General features: G+C 38.7%; 1 protein-coding gene across 7 annotated transcripts in view; it reads left to right on the forward strand.

Moving 5' to 3' along the window:
* Positions 1–19,187, forward strand: part of Ice2 (interactor of little elongation complex ELL subunit 2) — a 42,545-nt gene extending 23,358 nt beyond the window's left edge. For 6 of the 7 annotated variants that reach the window (XM_048423424.3, XM_048423425.3, XM_048423427.3 and 3 more), the window contains 6 exons: positions 276–451; positions 4,900–5,029; positions 9,550–9,634; positions 10,989–11,039; positions 12,516–12,774; positions 18,073–19,187. In XM_048423424.3, the coding sequence (XP_048279381.3) occupies positions 276–451; positions 4,900–5,029; positions 9,550–9,634; positions 10,989–11,039; positions 12,516–12,774; positions 18,073–18,201 (830 nt within the window). In that variant the 3' untranslated portion in view covers positions 18,202–19,187. Of the gene's footprint in view, positions 1–275; positions 452–4,899; positions 5,030–9,549; positions 9,679–10,988; positions 11,040–12,515; positions 12,775–18,072 lie in introns of those variants that run through there. The other variant, XM_085689284.2, reaches the window with a different exon arrangement.
* Positions 19,188–21,982: the final 2,795 nt, after the last annotated feature.

Below are 21,982 nucleotides of genomic sequence, written 5' to 3' on the forward strand. Positions count from 1 at the left end.
TGCCTGGCTTAAGAATATCAGGACCTTTTAAGTTCTTTCTTCTCACTGCTTAGCACCCTGATGCATGCTTTGCCCAGTGCTCATGGACGTATTTGTGAAAAGTAAGAGAACTTTAAAACTCTGGTTGCAGCTCTCTGCTGCAATGTCAGTAAGTAAATATGGCCTGAGGTGGAGAACTGACAGTCACATAGAGTTATTGAGTTGTTGTATCCCAGATTACAATGCATAAAGAGGTAGCATATTTTTAAATGGTAATGAGGAATGTTTTTTAAAAGGATTGCCATATGAACTTCAAGACTATGTTGAAGATACATCAGAATATATAGCTCCTCAAGAAGGAAATTTTGTGTATAAGTTGTTCAGCCTTCAAGACCTGTTGTTACTTGTGCGGTGCAGCGTCCAGAGGATAGAGACAAGACCACGTTCCAAAAAACGGAAGAAGATCAGAAGAGTAAGTTATCTGAGAAGTTGTGATGTGTGAGTGATAATCCCAAATATTGAACATGGCATCTAACAAAATTTGGCTTTAACTTTTTGATCACACCTATAGTTTTTCTAGGTAAACTTCTTTTAGTAAGATGTTGAAATCAGTTTTAATAAGATACACACACCATTGTCATAAATGTTGGTAACCGCCAGAACTAATCCATATGAACTCTAGGAAAAATATCATGTAGATTGACTTGACCAAACTAACCTTTATAGCCTGTGTATGTGTGACTTTGCATTTCCTTGTTACCTATGAGCCCTTTCTTTACCCTGAGGTCTTTCTCAACATCTTTTAGAAACAATCTTTAAAAGAGTCCCAGAGTTTCAGGGCTGCTGGGGTGCCAGTCTTTGCAGTCTTTCTCCTGTGGCTCCTCTTGGGGCATGATATAAATTCTCTTCAGTGAAAGAAACAAATGATTGTTAGTTTTCCCAGTGTCCCTTCTGTGACTGAGCTTCTCTTTTAGAACACTTGGCACTCTTTCATGTGATTCTGGATACTGGGAGATAAAAGGAAGCTTTTGATTTAGTTGATTGCTAAGAAGTACTGACTTGTCTTTTATTGTATTTTTAAAAGAATTCTTTTTTTTAAATATCCATTTATTAGAGAGAGAGAGAAAGAGAGAGAAAGAGAAGTGTGTTGTGTTTGTGTGTTTGTATGTGTGTGGTGTGCAGTCAATCTCACATATACATGTGCATGAACATACTTGTGTGCATGGAGTTAAGAAAGTCAAAGAACAACTTTTGGATTCTCTTCTGCCATGTGGGTTCCTAGGATGGAGCTCGGGTCATAGTGCTTGGTGGGTAGCACCTGGCCTGTGGAACCATTTTACCAGGCCAACAGAACTTCTTAAATTGTGTTGTTTTCTTTTTTATTATTTTATGTGCCTGCGTGGTTTCCCTGCATGCATGTCTGTGCACCACTTTTGTGTGTCTGGTACCTACATATGCCAGAAGAGTGAGTTGGGTACCTTGGAACTGGAGTTAGACATTTGTGAGCCATCATGTGTGTGCTGGGAATCGAACCAGACATTCTGAAAGAACAACCAGAGTGCTCTTAACTACTGAACCATCCATCTCTCCAGCCCCATTTTGTTGTTGTTTTGCTTTAAGTTTTATTTTTGTACTCATTTGTGCTCTCATTTTTTTGTAGTCAGCTTCATTTCTTTCATATGCCACCCTGTGAGTCCATACCACTTTTTCTTTTTCTTTTCATTTATATACTCAAAAATAATTGATGTTAGTAGCCCAGGGAAGTTTTGGACACCAGTTTAATTCTTGACCAAGACAACTTGGTAAGGATCATTATCATTCGCTCAAAAAGGGAAATTTATAGAGGCCAAGCTGTAACCATCTAGGAGAAAATTATTCATCAAGATGTCAAAACAATTGAGACCCAAAGAATATCTGAATAGAAGTCTTATATTTCTGACTGTCAAGATTTAAACTTGAAAGTTTTTCAATGAGTGCTTGTTCCTTACATCTGCTGTTCATTATGTGTGCTGGTTTAGTGCACATGGTATAATTCATATACTATAACGTATGCCCCTTGGTATTAAGCCCATTTTTTCTCTTTTTCTCAAATGTTAGTACCACAGAAGCTCAGTATATAGGTGAGAAAATGTGAAAGGTTGGGAGACTAGGGGGTCTTTGTAAGGAACTTTAGAGGGAAGTTAGCATCCACACTAGTTTAAAAAAAAAACAAAAACAAAAACTGTCATTTCAGAATGTGTCCTTGCAGTTTTTCCTCCAGCTAATTCAAAGTTTTCAGGTTTGCAAGTTTAGCTCCTGGTGTTCAAGAATATTGTCTCTGATTTATCCTTAACTCTTCAGTTTTGTGTTGTTGTTGAAAATCTTACTTCTTCAAACAGAATTCTGCTTAGAAATAATTACAGCACTTTGGAGACTGAGGCAGGAGTATTGTCAGAAGTTGAGGCCTGCTGCTCTACATAGTAAGTTCCAGGCCAGCCTGGGCTACAGAGTAAGCCCCTGTCTCAAAAAGCTACACCCCTCCCCCCAGAAAAACACACCAAAGCTGCCTGTTAGAAGAGAACTTAAAATAGCAGCCAGTTTGAGAAAACAGAAGTGAAGAGTTGATGTGGACCAAGACAAAACTGGAACTTACCAGTTCATCCACGCCAGCTATTTGCTCTTGACTGTCCCAGTTGGCCACATATCCCAAGTAGTGCATTTTAAAATGGTTAACAGTTTTACATCCAGTTACCCAAATCTTACCTTGGCATTGAAGGTAGGGTGTGTGTGTGTGTGTGTGTGTGTGTGTGTGTGTGTGTTTAAGCTGCTTAAAGGTGCACTGTGTCAGGTAGACTAGAAGTTGCTCAGTGGTATTGAGAAGACTCTAGCCATGAATGTCTAGGAAAGTGTTTTAGGGTTCAAGAGGTGCATGCACACAGAAACAGGAGCACCTTTCACTTGAGCAGCACAGACTAGAGCGCCCTTCAGGGGCATGAGAAACTTATATCACAAATCTTGATTGTTATTTACACTTCTGTTGTTGAAACTGAGGAGTGAGAAAACATTGAGGCCCTTCCCATGGCTTCCTGGAGATGGCAGTAGAATACATACAGAAATAAGGTCAGATTTAATTCTTAGTTTTATATCGATGAAAAGCCCACTCCCCCCCCCCAAAAAAACCCTCAAACTATCTGTATCTTGAAGTATATTTTTCGTACGTAGATAACACTGTAATCCAGTTAAGATCCAGAAAGATGTTCATCTTCCCTTTGTATCACCTGTTTTTTTCCATTTCTGGCATAATCTGACCCAAGGCTTAAGGTTTTTGATTGGATTTTGATTTATTGTGCATATGTAAGTGGTGTATGAGCACTTCTGTGCTATGAAACATGTGGAGGTCAGAGGACACTTGCTAGAGTCTGTTCTCTCCTATATTTTATATGTGTTCAGGTTGTCAGTTTTTGCAGCAGTTTATCTACTGAGCCATCTCACTGGCCCAAATTTTCCATCACCCTAAACCTTTCATTTTTTGTCTCCAGCTTCTATTTGCTTTAAAGTTAAGAGGTTAAATCATATTATTTGCTAAGGAACTGTTATATATGATACAATGATTTTAATCCAATCACAATTTTTATTTCCTTTTTTTTTTTTTTAATGTGAACCAGAGCCTCTTAAAATTGCAAAACCTTCAGCATCATTTGAGTCTACATTTTAGCAGGGGTCACCAGGTTATTACATGCTTACATTCTAGGCACTATTACCTTTAGGAGTCACCACTTCATCCTCTTACAGAAATCAGAAATAGTCACACAAACCACACCTTTCTGTGTGCTGGTGGCTAAAATACTGAGCTTGAATTGTTCTTAGCACTACTGCTGTTTCAAGACCACTAAACCACTCTAGGACAGCCAGAGCTGAGAAACAATGATAAAATGTTTTTAGATTTGTGAAAGACAGCACCTTACTTTAATTTTTAAAGTGCTAACTAGCCATGTTACTTGAGTAGGTTCTGTAAACCTTGTGTCTTCTGAAGCAGGGAATGGAGAATCCTGTTGAGAGTAGAATTTTCAGGCTGGGGATGTATCATAGCTCAATGGTAGAGCATGTGTGTAGCATGCACATGACCCTGGGTTTGATGTCCAGCACCATCAGAAAGAATTAGGTTTTCATTGGCAAAAGATAACATTACTGCTACAGTATTTCACAAATAGGTACTTAACTTGCATTTCCACTCTTAGACTAATAATGGGGATAGTCATTTTGCACCATCTGCTTCATATCCTGACCAGTAAGCTCTAAGTGGATAATTTGTCACATGCTTAGTGCTTGGAATAAAGCCCTTGTGTTGTAAAGATAGTAACACCCACAGTTGTTCTGCAGGTGCTAATGCTCATTCTTAGGATGAAACCAGCTGCCCAGGGTGTCTGAGTGACTGCTGTCTAAAGCAGGGAGGGGTCTTTTTCTTTTCTTTTGAGAAGTGTTAGTATATGTTAGTCACTGCCTTCTAGCATTTAACTTTGGACCTAGGAACAATTGCATGTGCTGGAGTCTCAAGGAGTCTGCTTGTGAATCACATTTCCTGGCAGAGGAAAAACATGATGCAGTATGTGGGGAGTTTGTCTGTCTGTGTTGGAGATGAGGGTGGTGGTGAGGAATCTGTTATCCATCCTCCACTTCCTGAATCTACCCCTCAGAAGCAAATGTATCCATATCTTCATATCCATATTCTACACTATACAAAATAAATAAAATTAAATTTCCTGCAAGCATTTGAAAACAGATGACTATATAGGCAAATGTATTTTCTATGAGTAGTAAATTTTGTTTTTGTTTGGGTTTTGATTTATTGTATATATGTATGATCCGTGGGCACTTGTATACCATGGAGTGTATGTGGAGATTAGATCTGGAGCTTTGACAAAATGCAATTTTGCATTACAGCAATTTCCAGTTTACGTGCTACCAAAAGTAGAGTATCAAGGTTGTTATGGAGTTGAAGCTCTGACTGAAAGCGAGCTCTGTCGCTTCTGGACTGAAAGTTTATTGCATTCCAACTGCTCGTTTTATGTTGGTGAGTCTATAGGAGTCCTCTTCCCCTTTGTAATTCCCTTTAAATATTTGCCTTTAAATTCAGCTGTTCATACTTCCATTTTTGTCCTTTTTGTTTTCCATTCTCTGATTATGTTGACTGTAGTTAAACAGTGACAGAGAGTATTGGTGAGCTTTTAAATTGATTTATACATATTTTGTAATTTTCTTACAATTATAATGACATTGTCTTAGAAATCTCATCTTGAAACAGCTTTTGACTTTATTTTGGTTTTGAAGCTTTGAACAGGAGGAAGTTAGCAGGGTTTTGAATGATGTTGCCAGGGTTCTTGAATAGTTAACGTGCTTCACATGGCAAGTTTCTTGCTCTTGTTCATGCTGTTCCTTCACAGTGGAATACTACATGCTGAACATCTCTCATCCCTTGTCTTGCTCTCTGCACCAATACAGATCAGTACAATATCGGTCTGTCTGCCCTATTGACTCCCATCTCCCTCAGTCTTTCCCTTCTTTCGGTCTCTAAATGTATTGTCTTTACTCGTTTGTTACTTCCTACATTATTCTTTCTTAGGTCATGCCTTTTTCCTGGTAGACAGTGCATAGTTCAAAGTAGGGGCCTGATAAAGCTTTGTATATTCCTGGTACAAGCATAAGTCTGATGCTGTGTATGTCGTGAGTGCTCTGTATTTTTCTTTCCTGATCTAGAAACAGTGGTTATTTATTTGAAAATTTGCCTCCATTTGATTAATCAATATTTGAAGGGGAGTAGTTGTTGTTTATTTTTTTATATAGCAACTGAATGGCCTTAAGTTCACAATTCTGCTCAGCCTCCCAAGTGCTGGAATTAGTCTTGTGCTGCCACACCTGGCTAATGTTCTAGTACTCTCCTCCATTGTCAGACACACACAGCCAAACATTTGTTTTAGTAGTTTCCATCAATAATCAGGATTCTGACATTTCTCCAAAACCTTCACACATCATTCATATAAAGCATTTAAAAGCAGTTGTCAACCACATCTACTTGAGGAAAGGATTTTTTTTAGTTATCAGTGAACTTTTTACAGTACTGACAGATGATGCAGACTCATTTTCTAATGTTCCATTTAACAAATGAAATAATTATCAGTTGTATGACTACTTCCCCTAAGGACTTTTTACAGGTCCTAAGTAGTTAGTGCCTTAGGTCTAACTAGCTTAAAGACTTGCTCATTGATACTCCTTTCATCTTTATGTGACAGGATAATTTATATGGTTTCTGTGACACTTTGTTGAAGGACATGAGATGTTAGGGGATTTGGGTTTTATTTTGATACAGATATGCAAGCATATGAGTGAGCAGGCATACCCCTTTCTCATCATGGTGCTAGGGACAGACCCCAGGTCCTGTGAATGGTAGGTAAGCACTGTACCTCCTAGCTACACCCATAACCCAGGAACAGACTTTCAAATGCTATATTAAAAATATCCATCAGGCAGGATGTGGTGGTGTTATGCCAAAAGTGTACCCCAGCACTCGGGAGGCAGAGGCAGGCAGATCTCTGTGAGTTCAAGGCCAGCCTGATCTACAAAGTGAATTCCAGGACAGCCTAGGCTGTTACACAGAGAAACCCTGTCTCAGGACACACACACACACACACACACACACACACACACACACACAAGTTTCCATCAGGTTAAGAGCTTAAAAGTGTTGTAGCACTCTTAAGAAGAATGCTCAATGAAATCACTTGAAGTGCTTATCCTAGAGTGTCTGATTGAGTAGTCCAGAATGGCATCTGGGTCTTTTATGTTTTAACACAATCTCAGGTAATAAATAATATGGCTAGTCTCTGGCACTCTGAGAACCACCATAGCTCACAGTACAGTAAACTTGGGTTTTTTTGTTTGTTTGTTTGCTTGCTTGCTTGCTTTGCTATATGTAAATATGCTCACCTCCTTCTCTAGATTACAGTGTCTTACCCATTATAAACCTTAAGAGTTACTCCTTTAAGAAAGCCTGTAGTCTCATCATAACTCCTCTATCTACTGTCCAGTAGATATGGTATGTCAAGCTATGATATTTATCAAATCATCGAGTTGGCATTCAGTCAGTCTTCACTTTACACAGTTCTTACAAGCATGACCTCTGTTATGACTGTATATTAAGAGTAGAAATTGCATATAAACTTTACAGCCAGCTCCTCAGTCCACTAATTATGATGTAGAGTACAGACATACATGAGCAGTGACTGCCTGTATCTCTTCAGTCTGCATTGATTGGTCACTGTGTACCTCTTAGCAGTTCATGTACAGAAATCAAATGTGTAGTGTGATGCCTCCTTGTCTTTCCATGGTCAGCCATAATGAGATTTTATGAGAATAGATAATGAAAACAAGAAATTGGCTAGCAAAGATTAAGATAAAGGGGGGGAAAAAGCAGAAACAGAAAACTCTGAAAAGGTAATATCGCTGGAGATTATAATCAAACTTGCATGGAGCAGTAGAAGAAGTAGCTGCCTGGGAATCCGGACACTGCTCAGGAGGCTGTTCAGTCGTTCCAGAGAAACTAGCTGATGCCTAACCTACTGACATGAACAAGGACAGTGGTGTGACATCAGAGATGAAGTGATGCCAGCATAGGTTTTAGTTAGAGGAATTCTTGGATAGACTATGGGAGTTGATCCTAACTTAGCCAAGAGTATAGCAGTTGCCACAGCGGGGAAAGCTGTTTCTATGTCAGAGGCTGTCCGAGAAGGTGGTGAGCACTGATCAAACTACTCTGGGTAAAACTTTGGAAAATGTGGATTTATGCTGTTTTTGATGTTTTGAATTGCAATATACTAAATGCATATTTTTTGTATTTTATTTCTTTAAATACTTAAATTGATGGAGATTTTGTTTTGATAAGACATGTTAAAATAGTGAAATAATTGCAAATTTTCCTACTTATTGTTACAATACATGACTTCAGCCTGTACGATTGTTTTTACAAACTTGTGCTGCATGTAAAACTAGGACTGACTACCTATGTATGGATTCTGTATAAATGATGCATCAACATAAAAGGCTTAATTTCTGCTGTCTAAAGCAGTGCCTCCCAAATGCACCTCATTTTAAAGTATGATCTAAAACAGAGGTTGTTTATGAATAAAGGACCATAGTCAGAGCTTTCACCTCAAATCTGGCTCAAGCGCCCCAGGCACTGAAAAAACTCACTTGAGCCCTCAGGTTAGAAGGTTCCAGTGTTGAGAGTTCCCTCCTTGAGGAAGCAGGCTTTCATAGAACTTAGACAGGACTTTATTTGCTGGGTACTACATACTTTTTATGGTTGGATTTTTTAAAAAAAGGTAAGTGCTGTTAGTAGTCTCAAATGTTTATTTATTAAACATCAAAAATGCATTATTGCAGTTAATATTCTCTTTTTATAGCTATGAAACCATTAAAATGTCTTTATTATTGGAAATATCACATATAATGAGCACTAGAAATGAAGAGGTGAAACTAAAGTTGGCTTAAGAAATAACAAGTGACTGTGGGAATAAATGGATATGTTGTCATAGAGGGAAGACTTCTAGTAAAAATGTTTCTAATTAACTTCTTTGAGCATAAAGCAAATGATATTAAAGTAGGCTAGATATTGAAATGAGATATTAAACTATATGCAATTTTTGTAGTCCCAATGACTGATACCTACTTTTCTGAGGAGCTTGTTTTAACAAAATATTAGGAGCTAAAAGTATAAATAGATCTAAACCATTATATTCAGCATTGGTGGGTGCTACTCTTACTCTGTGATGTTTTTAACCTTCATACAGTAGTAGTAGCATGCCCTGCCTGCTGACCCACTGTTGCTTTTACCCTGATTAGGATCTCCTCTGTCACTTAGAACATTGCAGCAGCTCAGTGCATGTCTCAGCTTATTTTGTTTTAAAGTTTGCACATTACTTTCTACAACAGAATGTAATTTTAAGAATATAATGCTTGAGATTTTGTGAATTATAGGTTTATATCAGGCATAAAAGAAAATAAGACTTTGAATAGATTGTTTTACTCACAGAAACATTTATGATTGCTTTAATTTTAAAAAAAATCTGTATTTTTATAGTCTAAGTTTTACAGTGATGTGGTTTTGAGACTTATTGAGCATGCCCAGTCCACAGATTGGATTTTTAACTGCTTAGTTACATGGTGAGCTCATGCTTACCTTACAATGTCAGGAACTTTAGTGGAAACTAGAAACACCAATGGCTGAGCAGTTTTTGCTCTTAAATTAAGGTTTAGAGGCAATAATACTGTTTGGGGAGTGTGGGCATGTGTCAACTTTCCTATATTCAGCATATATTTTTAAATGAATACATGACATAATTTGTATTTTCTATCATTGTAAATTCAAGTTTACTTGCTAGCTAGTGAGATATGTTTCTCCTTTTAAATAATACAAAGTCCTTTATAGTTTTTTAAAAAGTGTAAAATCATCCTTATATAGAGAGACTAGTTAACTAGTTTGTTTTGTGTTATAATTTCAGTGACTTGGGTTTCTTTAAGTTCAGTGTTTTCTTTTAGGGCATATTGATGCATTTACTTCAAAGCTTTTCATGCTAGAAGAAATCACCTCAGAAGAATTAAAAGAAAAGCTTGCAGCACTCAAGTAAGGAAGTGCTTTGTGGTGGACACTGAAAAGACTTCACTCCTGTAATGTGGTCTCAGATTTTTTTTTTACCTCTAAATAATGATGATTGATTTCTTTCAAGATCTTGAGGGCCCCCAACCCAATTTACATTATTTGTCTCCATCTGCAAAGAAATGTACTGCTGATAACATGTCTTTCCACTTTAAAGAAAGGAGGCTAGAGCCAGAGAGTGCGTTGTGTTAAAGTGCAAGAGAAGCAAACATTCTGGCCTTGTGTAGAGAAGGGAAGGATGAGACAGCCACAGACTTTCAGCTATGGGGATTATGTGACTGACTGGACAACCAGACTTCTGAAAATTTGCCCATCCTACCAAATATTAGACATCAGAACTAAACAAGTGGTCCTCAGAACTCCTGAGTGCCTCATTGTGAGGGAAAATAGCTTATGCAGACTGTCTTATTTTATCATACAACTTGGCATGCAAGGCTTGTAGCATCGTGGCCATTTCCTATACAGAGAAGCTGGGACTGAGAAGCTCACCCCAGCGCAGGCCGAGCTGGGAACACAACCTTGCTGCAAAGCTCCACTTGACCTGACACAGCTCTGTGAGGGACAATCAAATTTGAACTCTTTACTCTAAGTGTTTACTCTGTAAGAACTGTTTTATATGTGTTCATAGGAAAGTCATGACATACCGGGGTGGGGGGGCGGTGGTGATGCACGCCTTTAATCCCAGCACTTGGGAGGCAGAGACAGGCAGATCTCTGTAAGTTTGAGGCCAACCTGGTCTACAGAGTGAGTTCCAGGACAGGTGCCAAAGCTACACAGAGAAACTCTGTTTAGGGGGGGAAAGAAGGAAAGAAAAAGAAAAAAAATCATGACAACATTACTAACTAACCCTTCACTTTTAATGAAGGTTTTTTTTTTAAAAAAAAAAAGAAATAATAATGGAAATAAGTTTATATGTAAATGAGGCACCAAGGAAATACCTAGATACCTAGAATAATACTTTCTCTTTCCCATGGACTAGTCTGTCCCCACTCTTTGCTTCTGTCATTGCACGTGCATAAAGTCAATTTTGTTGACCACTGATTACAGCTGTTCTGTATTTTTATATTGTTTCAATAATTTTTACTTATATGATTATAAGTGCTCTAACACAGAGCCAAATACTTCATGAACATGAAAAGAGGCATCTAAATGTCTCTCCCTAGCACAGTCTTCTTGCTGGTTGGTCCTTGCCCTGCATTATTGGCCTGCTGGTGCCTTTGACTGTGAGCAGTAGACCACACGTTATTAGTGAGGCTTTCTGGGTTTGTTTGTTTTGTTTTTTCAGTTTAATTTCACTTCAGTTTCTTCTGTTTAATAATAGGATTTCAAGTTTATTTAACATTCTCCAGCACGTTCTAAAGAAATTATGTAGGTAAGTACTTTGAGGTATTTTGCATAGGTATTTTGATTTTTTTTTTTGCTGGAAGTTATTAGAAGCTTTGTCACTATGTTGTTAGAGATAGATGAAAACACTAAAAGTGTAAAAGTCTTTGATCAGTTAAAATTCTAAAAATATGAGTAAAAAGATAACATGATAGTGTCTGGCTGTAATGAAATGACAAATGTATTTATCTCGTGCATATTTCTCTCTTTCTCTCTCTCTCTCTCTCATACACACACACAGACATGCACACAGTACATGCTCTCTCTCTCTCTCTCTCTCTGTCTCTCTCTCTCTCACTCATACACACACACACACACACACACACACACAGAGAGAGAGAGAGAGAGAGAGATCCTTACTGTAATAGCTCAGTCTGACTTCAAACTTCTAAGATACATGAGTTTCATTGATTAGAAACTCAATATTTGAAGCATTATTTATTCTTTCTACCAAATAGTCATTTGTCTCCCTTGTCTCCCTATATGAAAGTGATGAGAGAGGGAAAAGCCTTCCTAGAAGCTAATAATAGTTCTCTGGACCTCCTTTGTCAGCACCAGTTACTTTGAGTTTTAAAAGTTAGTGAAAAGGTAGCTCATTATGTCTGTAGGCAGAGCTATATAACTAAAACTGATCATCTTCATTTTAATAATGTGGAAAAGAACTGTTCTCTTTGCTCCTTTGGCCTAGAGATTGTGTATTCCCGAGAAAACATGGTCCACTGCCCCCATGCCTTTTGTTCTTTATGATGATCCAGTGAATCCCTTGAAGCTTTACAGTAAGCAAAGAAAAATGTAGTAGATTGGCCATCATCATTTATTGTATTAATAGAGGATTGTGATTGAGGCTCTGACCTGTGTGCAAACCAAAAAGCCAGGTCTGATTGAAGCCCTACTGTGCACAGAACTATGGACAGATTGCTTAGCATCTCATGTTTATTTATGCCCAATTTGGAGTTAAGCTTGAATCTCTGTGTGAAGGATTTAATATGAAGGTGGGTAGTGGGGCAAAATAGCAGTTAGTTACCTCATAAACACGCAAGCCTGCTCTACTTTCTACATCTTTCCTGCATGTTCCTTCACCTGTTTCTGACATGTCACATGTATCCTTTTTGTGTTTCTATTCTCTTGCCTATTAGAAACCAAGTACACTGAATGAATGAAATACATGGTTGGAGTATATCATAGATTAGAGAGTTAGATGGATTGTTTTTCCATTAAGTGATTGACTTTTACAAATTGATAAAGCAGTAAAAAGAAAATGGTCAGATATTTCTGAATTTTGGAATAAAAAAGCTAAAATTCATTGTGAGGTGGGTATAGTTTTAAAAGCTTCTGAAATCTTTACCTTTCCTGGTCCTGAAATGCTTTCAGAGGTGGCATTCTCTTCCTGTGGTAGCTTCGCTTTGCTATGTGGTGACATTGGCAATATAAGTCCAGTGAGTTGAGTCTTCCATGTTGGATGTAGCTTGCAGGATGGGTCCTACTTGCTGTCTCATGCAGCAGAAGATTCTTCACTCCTGATCTACAAGACTTCAGATGGAAAAGTTACTAGGACAGCGTATAATTTGCATAAAGCGCATTGTGACCTTCCTGGTGTACCTTCCAGTCTCTCAGTTCCTTGGGTTCCATTAGATCCCAGTTACCTGTTACCATATCACATCCATCATGGACGAATTCCGTGTACTTTTCCGCCTAAATCACTGCGCTCTGTAGCACAACCAAAGGTAAGATCTTCTTTATGACTAATATCCTATTTGGCTGTTGATTACTAATCTGTTTCTCTGACTTCCTTCAATGGATGTCTGCATTTGCCCTGGTAGCCACGCAGCATCTGAAATCTATGTCTGTACTGTAAGTAGAACTTCCTTTCTTATAAGTTTTATAAATCAGCTAAGGAATCTCTCCTAACTTGCTGTATGTGTGCATGCATGAGGCATCCGTGAAGTTTATAGTGCCTGGGTTTCTGCCCAAAGCAAATTTGTATTTTCCTAGTTCTTATTTATGTTTATCCTTTTCCATTAAACAGTTGAAGCAATTTGCAAAAAGTCCATGTAATAAAATTATGATATAATAAAAAATCCTTAGTAATATGGTGAAATATTTCAAAGTAAGTATTAGTAATTAGTGAGTGAAGTGGCTTATTAAAATATAGTAAACTATTAAGAGCTAAGTTGTATTATGCTAAGTATTTTGTAACTTAGGGTTTATTGAATTACTATTAATGTTATATTCATTGTAAAACCCTTCTGGAAACATCAATTGAATAGCATATTTTTCTTTTCTTTCTTTTTTTGGGGTGGGGGGAATCTTCAAAACAGGATTTCTCTGTGTTGCTCTGGCTGTTCTGAAACTTGCTTTGTAGACCAGGTTGGCCTTGAACTCTCAGCGATCCTCTTGCCTCTGCCTCCCAAGTGATGGGTTTAAAGGTTTATACCATCACACCTAGCTGAGTAGCATTTTTTTATTGAGCTATGTATTTTTCTCCACTTCCCTCCCTTCCTTTCCTCTCCCCTTCTACCTCTCCCATGGTCCCCATGCTCCCAGTTTACTCAGGAGATCTTGTCTTTTACTACTTTCCATGTATGTCTCTCTTAGGGTCCTCATTGTTCTAGGTTCTCTGGGATTGTGAATTGTAGGCTTTGCTTTATGTCTAAAAGCCACTTATAAGTGAGTACATACGATATTTGTCTTTCTGGGTCTGGGTTACCTCACTCAATATGAGGTTTTCTAGATCCATCCATTTGCCCACAAATTTCAAGATGTCATTTTTTTCTGTTGTGCAGTGCTCCATTGTGTAAATCTATCATTTTCCTTATCCGTTCTTTGTTCGAGGGGCTTTTATGTTGTTTCCAGGTTCTGGCTGTGACAAACAATACTACTATGAACATAGTTGAGCACATGTCCTTGTGGTATGATTGAACATCCTTTGGATATATACCCAAAAGTGGTATTGCTGAGTCTTGAGGTAGCTTGTTTCCTAATTTTGTGAGAAATTGCTATACTGATATCCAAAAGGGCTGTACCAGCTTGTACTCCCACAAGCAGTGGAAGAGTGTTCCCTTTACCCCACATCCTCTCCTGCATAGGTTATCATTAGTGTTTTTGATCTTTGCCATTCTTACAGATACAAGATGCAATCTCAGAGTTGTTTTGATTCTCATTTCTCCTATTGCTAAAGATGTTGAGCATTTCCTTAAGTGTCTTTCAGCCAATTTAGATTCCTCTCTTGAGAGTTCTCTGTTTAGGTCTATATCCCATTTTTTATTGGATTATTTGTTCTTTTGATGGCCAGTTTCTTTGAGTTCTTTGTATATTTTGGAGATCAGCCCTCTATCCCATGAGGGATTGGTGAAGATCGTTTCCCATTCTGTAGGCTGCTGTTTTTATCTTGTTGACTGTGTCCTTTGCTTTATAGAAGCTTTTCAGTTTCAGGAGGTTCCATTGTTTCTCTCAGTGTCTGTGCTACTGGGGTTATATTTAGGAAGTGATCTCCTGTGCCAAGCATTTGCTTTTTAAACCTGGAATTTGAAGCCATGACTGCAGATACTCTCTATAATGTCTCTCTACCATGCCATGATTCTTTATGTCATCAGTCTCAGTGTGAACTTAGTTGTAGGAGGGGAAATGTTGGGGAATATTATTTTCAGACGTGTGACTTTTGTTTCCGCTGCATTTGTTTAACTCTGTGAAGCTGTGTTACTGTGCCTGTCTAAAACACCTGATGGTCCTAATAAAAAGATGAATGGCCAATAGTGAGACAGGAGCAAGGATAGGTGGCGCTAGTAGGGAGAGAGTGTAAATAGAAGGAGAAATCTGGGAGGAGAGAGATGAGGAGCAAGAGAGAACGAAGAGCAAGGAGTTGAGATCAGGGACTAGCCACCCAGCCAATCACAGAGTAAGAGTGAAAGTAAGATAGGCAGAAGTAAGAGAATGGTAAAAGCCCAGAGGCAAAGGTAGACAGGTTAACTTAAGAGAAGCTGACAAGAAACATGTCAAGCTAAGGCTGGTCATTCATAAGTAAGAAAAAAACGAACTTAGCTGTAGAAAGAATTTTGCTGTTTGCAAATGAACCACATGTCCATTAAATAAAAACTCAGTGTATTTTCCTACCCTGTTGCCCCAATACCTTTGAGCCAAATTACTGAGTTCTTTGTTCTCTGTACATGTGTGTCCTGTGAACACTCCTTTCTTCCTTTCTCTGTTATGCCCCAAGTAGTCTGTAAATGTCCCCAAGCCCTTTTGAGAAAATACTTCTTCCTACAAATACCAAGGATTTTAATTGCTGAGGTTGATTTTATTGTTCCTATTGGCTAGGATTATACTTACTGTTTAGTTCTCCACCTTGAGATCATCGTTTGAGAAAATGGTTCTATTCATTTGCCAATATTCTTGTGCTAGAGACTGAAGCCAGACCCTGTGCATGTTAAGCAGGCATTTCACCCTGAAATGCCTTATCCATTCCTAGTAAACCTTGACGAGAAACTATAAATGCGACAAACTAGTTGAGAAAATGAAAAATGGAGAAAGTTAGCACTGTGTTTATCTTCAGTTTTGGTATTTTTAGTTTCTAAATACTCTTTTTAAAGTAGTGATTTTTTTTTTTGTAATCTAAGAAAATGTTTTGTTGGTGGTGGTGGTTTTTCAAAACAGGGTTTCTCTGTATATCTCTGTCCTGGAACTCACAGAGTTCCTCTACTTCCCTGAGTGCTGGGATTAAAGACATGCACCACCACTGGCTCTAAGAAATTTCTTAAGTAACTTAAAAATAATTGAAATTTTTTGAAAATATGTATTCCAAAAGGACAGTTTTCTTTTAATTTAGAAACAGTAATTATAGTCTGTCAAGTGTAGCATATAATTCTGTATGGGGGTGTCTCTTATTCCTTTTTTGTGAAAATGAATGGTTTAATACCTTGGAACTGAACAATTTTAAGTTGATGAAAACATTTATGTAGGGTGTCTTTTAAAAGAAGTGAGTGATAATGTTGTACTTTATTGGTACAGACTGACTTCAAACATTGAATGCTTATGCCTTAGAAATACCTGGAAGTTTTGACTTTTTCAGTAGAGTGGTCTAGATGTGCTGCAGTGTAATAAGAAAATTCATTTGGACAAGGAGAAATTCTGTGTGCTCAGATTCGAACACATAAGTGTACATTCTAACAATTCAGCCATGGGTATCGCTGGACTGTTGCATAGCCCAGCACTGGGGGACGTAGACATTTAGATAACCAGTGTTACCTCAGTGTGTTTTGAAAGTCAGGAGAAACCCTCCCACTACAGCTAGCCTTTTATAGATGCATATGTGTATATCCTGAACACTGTTCTTTTTTCCTTTCTCTGTTATGCCCAGTTAGTTAGTAAACATCCCTAAGCCCTTTTAAGAAATAGCTTTTCCTACAAATGCCGAGGACTTTTTAATTGTTGATTTTTGTTGTTGTTCACATTGGATAGGATTGTATCTGCTCTGCAGTTCCCTGCCCTGATGGCTCCCTGCCTTCCTAGCTGGACCATGAAAACAGGACTTTATAATTCCAACCAAGCTCAGCACCTGTGGGATTCTAGCCTTAGCAGATGTGTGGAAGTACGGGAGCTTTCTGAAACCTGGGAAGTCAGAGCCTGTATGAAACAGCTGTTTACATCTCTTCTGGTGTAGCCTCGCCTTGTTGTGATCTTCCATCCCTAGTGCTCTTGAACCAAGTGCTCATTCCTGGACAGGGCCTGCAGCCCTGAACCCTGACGTGTACACAGTAGACCTGCGCTGCCTCCTAGTGTACCAAGCAAGAGTAGGACTGCAGAATCCCATCTGTTCCCCTTCATCACCATAAGTTCCATAATAGACATTTTATTGGACACTCATACAGTTTTCAAAGTATTTGCCATTCTCAAAAACCCAATTAATGAGTACCTTCAGGGAAAATCCCAGTGGAGTGGGGAAGTGGCAGGCGTCTGAGAGTCAGTGCTTACTGGGCGTAGATGGCATGCGCATCAGAGAACAACAGACACACTGCTGACTAAAGCTCCATATGCCCCCACTCTAGTCATGTCATGTAAAAGCAAACCCTAAAAGCTCTAGAAAGAGAAAGTAGAGACGCTAGATTCTGGTACATTCTTAGGGAACCACAGTGCTGGCACTTCATTTGTTGGGCTAGACAGTGAAAGAGTGAGTTTGCATCACCACTGCCCTTACCCTCCCCTCTGCAGGATTGACTGCATGGGATGTCCAGAAACAATGCCTTTGTGAGGTGGCTAGGGGAACTGTGGCAGATACAGGCTGCTTTATGGAAATGGTTGCAGGCTGTACAACTTTGGTCCTGTATGAGGTCTCTAAGTGGCCAGGAAGGTGACAGCATTTCCAAGTCTTCTCTTTAGCCAGGACTCTTGATTAGCAGACTGTTCTTCTCTCTGAGACTATGGGAGCTGGGTGCAAGCTGGAGCAGGCATGAGGGGAGCTGGCGTTCCTCTCAGCTATGCCCGTCTCTTCCTTTCACCATTTCTGTTGGTGTCCTGTTCTCCTTCCTCAGTGTTGTCTTTCTTCTCGGTTTCTCCCCCTTCTTTTCTTTCACATTTTTTATTTCTTCCTTTTTAGACTGTTTCTTACCCTTTATCTCTTACATTGTCTTATCTTCTTGCCTTGCCATCTTACTCTCTGTCCTCTCTTTTGTCTTTCTACCCCTTTTTATATCCTCTCCCTATCTTCACCTTTCTCCTTTCTTCCTTGCCCTCCCACAGAACTGCACACTTTCTCCAAAGATCTGGCCTTCCCTCACTTTCTAAGTTCACCTTTCAGCATTGTGCAAATCTAACAGCAGTTTACAGCAGAGCCCTACTCCAACTTCTTTCCTTATTGCTTTTAAAACTGAATCAGACTTAAACTTCTTAAATAGCCATGTGTCTGGGACTTAAAAATGTAAAAAAGGTCATTCCCAAATTGAGAGTCTCTGTGTAAATGATACAGGGTTGTTTGTGTGCAGGCATGTTATGAATGTATTAAGTTGTTCTGCTCTTGCTCTATCTTTTAGGTTGGTGGGACAAGAATTCCTACTCATAGCCACAGGAATCCAGTTTCCATGGAAACCAAAAATAGTTCCCTGCCAGTTCAGCAAGTTGAAAATGAAGGAGTGGCTCAGAATAAAAGGAAAATAACATAAGGCCTGGACCATGGAAAATGAAGTTTCAGAAAAACCAGTTGTAACTGTTTTTAATGTTGAACTATGAGGGGAAATGTGCCCCCCCCCAAAAAAAAATCAGCAAGAAGAGTGTTTCCCTTGCTATCCTGGAGTTTTTACAAAGTGCCTTGGAAACTGACTGCAGGAAAGTCAGTGACAGCAGTAGTGTCCCTCCTCATCTCTGCTGCATGGAGAATCTAGAACGCTCCATTTGCAGAGAGGCAAACTGAATAAGAAAAATATTTTTATAGTATTATTTTATAAAGATCATAGGTAGGAAAACCACTTGCTGTTTTAGGAACTGTCATGTATTATGTTAATAATTTGATTATATTTCCAGTCTAATGAGACTGGCTTAAATGTTGCCACTGTTAGAAACAGCTGTGTGCATTGTTTACGGCCCATTTTTGTCAGTATTAACACTACCGTTGATGTGTTTGAAAACCTGTTGAAATTCCATTGTGGACGCAGGAAGTGAAAACAAGGAAGATCTCTGTGTCTGAAAAGTGGCAAATTAGTATTTTCCTACTAGGCAACCACACATGTTTTACGAAAACACTAGCATTCTGTGGTGCGACAGCTTTGGTGACAGTGCCTCTACAACTTTGCACAAATTTCTTCTGAGTGTGGCGAAACACTGCCGAAAGCAAAGACATCTGAGGGTGCAGGCATTCCAGGGAAAGCAAGCTTATTCCATCAGGCATGGGTAAAGTGCCATTAAGTCTACAATTTTTTCTTTTCTTTTCTTTTTGTCTCATTTATCCTGATTCATTCAGAAAGCATCATCAGTAGTAGGTATGGCCAGTTTGGATTTGAGGGGACAGACTTGTTCACTTTTTTAACCTATTTTTTAATAAACACTAAAAGTATCAGAAATGTGTTTGCCATATCATAAGTAAAATATTTGTAATCCAAAGACAATTTTCATGTTTTTTTTCATAAATAAAATATTTGTAATCCAAAGACAATTTTCATGTTGTTTTTTTTTTTGGCGGGGGGTGTTCAATGGAAATTATACCCAAAAATCAGGGTCTAAAGAAATGGCTTATTGCAGAGGCCCCGGTTTGATTCCCAATCACATGGCTGCCCTGTAGTGAGAAGGGAACCGCTTGTTGGTTTCCGGCCACTTAACCCTGAAATAATCACACAGAAGCTGTATTAATTAAGTCACTGCTTGGCCCATTAGCTCTAGTGTCTTATTGGCTAACTCTTACATATTAATTTAACCCATTTCTATTAATCTGTGTATCACCACGTGGCTGTGGCTTACCTGCTAAAGTTCCAGTGTCTGTCTCTGGCGGGGTTACATGGCGTCTCTCTAACTCTGCCTTCCTCCATGCTATAGGCTAAGCCAGTTTCTTTACTCATTAACCAATAAAAGCAACACATAGACAGAAGGGCCTACTGCATCACTGCCCACAACCATCTAAAACTCCAATTCCACGAGCTCAGATGACCTATTCTGGCCTCTGTGGATACTGCATGTATGTAGTGTACGTATATACATTTTGACAGAACATCCACATCCAAAAATAAAATTGTCTAATTAAAAAAAGACATAAATCCTCTAAAAATATTTTAAGCTGAAAATTTTGTTTTGAATTGATTTTTCTGAGGAATTGGTTGCCTAATTATTAGTACATACTACTTGTATATTTGTTTTGTTTTGTTTGAAACAGAGTCTCTACATAGCTCTGGCTGTCCTGGAACACAGAAGTCACTTGTGTCTGCCTCCTGGGTTCTGGGATTAAAGGTGTGCACTACCACATCCAGCTTCTGAATGGATTTTAATATATCATTCCCTCAATCTGCTACTCTCCTTTTAAAGCACTTAGCTTTCCTCCATTAACTTTGTCACTTATGCATTTATCCAGTAATGTCTTAGTTGTAACTCATTTGACATTCAGCTCGTGAGTGTCAGGTATGGGATGCCTTTGGAATTAGCTCTTTTCCAAAATTGGACAGTGCTTGCTGCAGTCTAAGTGTCAAAGGCTTTACCTTGGCTGCCTCTGTCTACAAGTGATTATTTTCTAATTATCAGGCCTGTGAACAATTCTGATCACATAGAACTTATTTTCCACTGTGCTTAACAAAGGCTCTTTTTAAACACATATTTGATGTTGTCTTCTTTACTTTTAGCATAAAGAATTTGTAAGCAAGGTAGTGATGTCAATAATAGTATAGCAAAGTCTTTGTTGTTGTTTTTAATACAAGCTGGGGCTTAGATATCAGAGTACTCACCTAACATGCCTGTGACCAAAGATTCTGTCTAGATGCATAGGAAAGAAAAAGAGATATTAGGTATTATAAACCTAAACCTGGTTTATTTTGTGTGAAAGTATAATTTATGTAAACATCTTAGAAAACAAGTTCAAGAATTTGACTATAGCATTGTGTCATGAAATGTCACTAGGTCACTGTTGTCTCTTTGTCACATTGAGACCTCAATATTGTTTACTTGACAGTAGACAATAATCTCTGGAGGGACAACATATATTTCTTTCACCACTAAATAGCAATACCTAGTGTAGTATAGTATAGTAATCAAGGATAGATGGCTACATGAGACATCTCAAGTCATATTTTTCTTTTCCTTGTAGGCGTGCATTCTAGCAGAGAAATTTGTGTGGTGAGTGCTTAATAAGTCATTTTTAAAAGTCATCTTGGGCTGGGGGACAGCTTAGTAGAGAACCTGACCTTGCATACTTGAGACCCTGAGTTCCATCCCTGCCACTACAAAAAGAAAAGAGAAAGACAGCATATAACCAAGTCCTGATAATTAAGGAGGGAGTTTGTGAGCTAGGTTTTTTGTTGTTGTTGTTGTTGTTGTTGGTTTTTTTTTAATGAGTAGGAGTTAGAGAAGGAAAAAGCTGCAGAATATGAAAAGGTGAAAGGTGGCCCAGAACTCAGGCTGTAAACATGAGATGACTAAGAAAGCTATAGTTCAAATGCTGGGATCCTCTCCCACACAGCGTGGAAACCTGTGGTGAAGTTTAAGAAAATAAGTAATGTGATCAAGTATGTGTCTGAAAACGGCTTTTGTCGGCCTCTGTCTACAGAATGCACTGGGGAAAGGTGGATATTGTACGATAGGAGTTGAAATTGGAAGAGGCCCTGAATTAACAAATCAGCAGTGTCTAACAGGTACTGCTTACCTAAAACATTCATAATGCTGGGACAATGATGGTGTTATTCACTGGAAAAAAAGTAAAGTGTGTTTAGAGAGGGAAGAAAGTACACTGTTGCTTTAGTCATTTCTACTCCTGGACTATGACTTTAGATGCTTTGTTGCTGAGTGTTAGTCACCTAATAAGGCATGCCTGAATGACAGAGTTGTCTCAAGTCTCCAGGAACCACAGTCCAGGTGTAGCTCAACTTACCGCCCCAAGCTCTAGGGCTCCTCTGTTGTTCCAGTTATGTTGATTGGAGACATCCACTTCCTCCAAGGCAAGGTTCACACACGTCCATGTAGGTAGAAGGCCTTGGTTCTTCTGTTGCTGGCCATGGGCTCTTTTTGTCTGGACTTCTGTGTTGTGCAGCCCTAATGTCCTCACGACACAGCAGCCTGAACACCCAGGCCTTAGCAGCCCCAGAAAGGAACAACAAGGAAGTGATGGTGTCTCAGAGGTCACTGACTTCTGCCATCTTCTGGTTAGAAATAAGTCACTAACTAAGTAAGTCACAGTCTTGTATGCCAGCTCTGAAGTTAGGAATACATAAAGACCATGTGAACCTTTTAAGCCTTGTGGGGAAGGATGTGAAA

This window comes from Myodes glareolus, chromosome 4 (assembly GCF_982192425.1).
Source record: "Myodes glareolus chromosome 4, mMyoGla1.1, whole genome shotgun sequence".
Lineage (NCBI taxonomy): Eukaryota > Metazoa > Chordata > Mammalia > Rodentia > Cricetidae > Myodes > Myodes glareolus.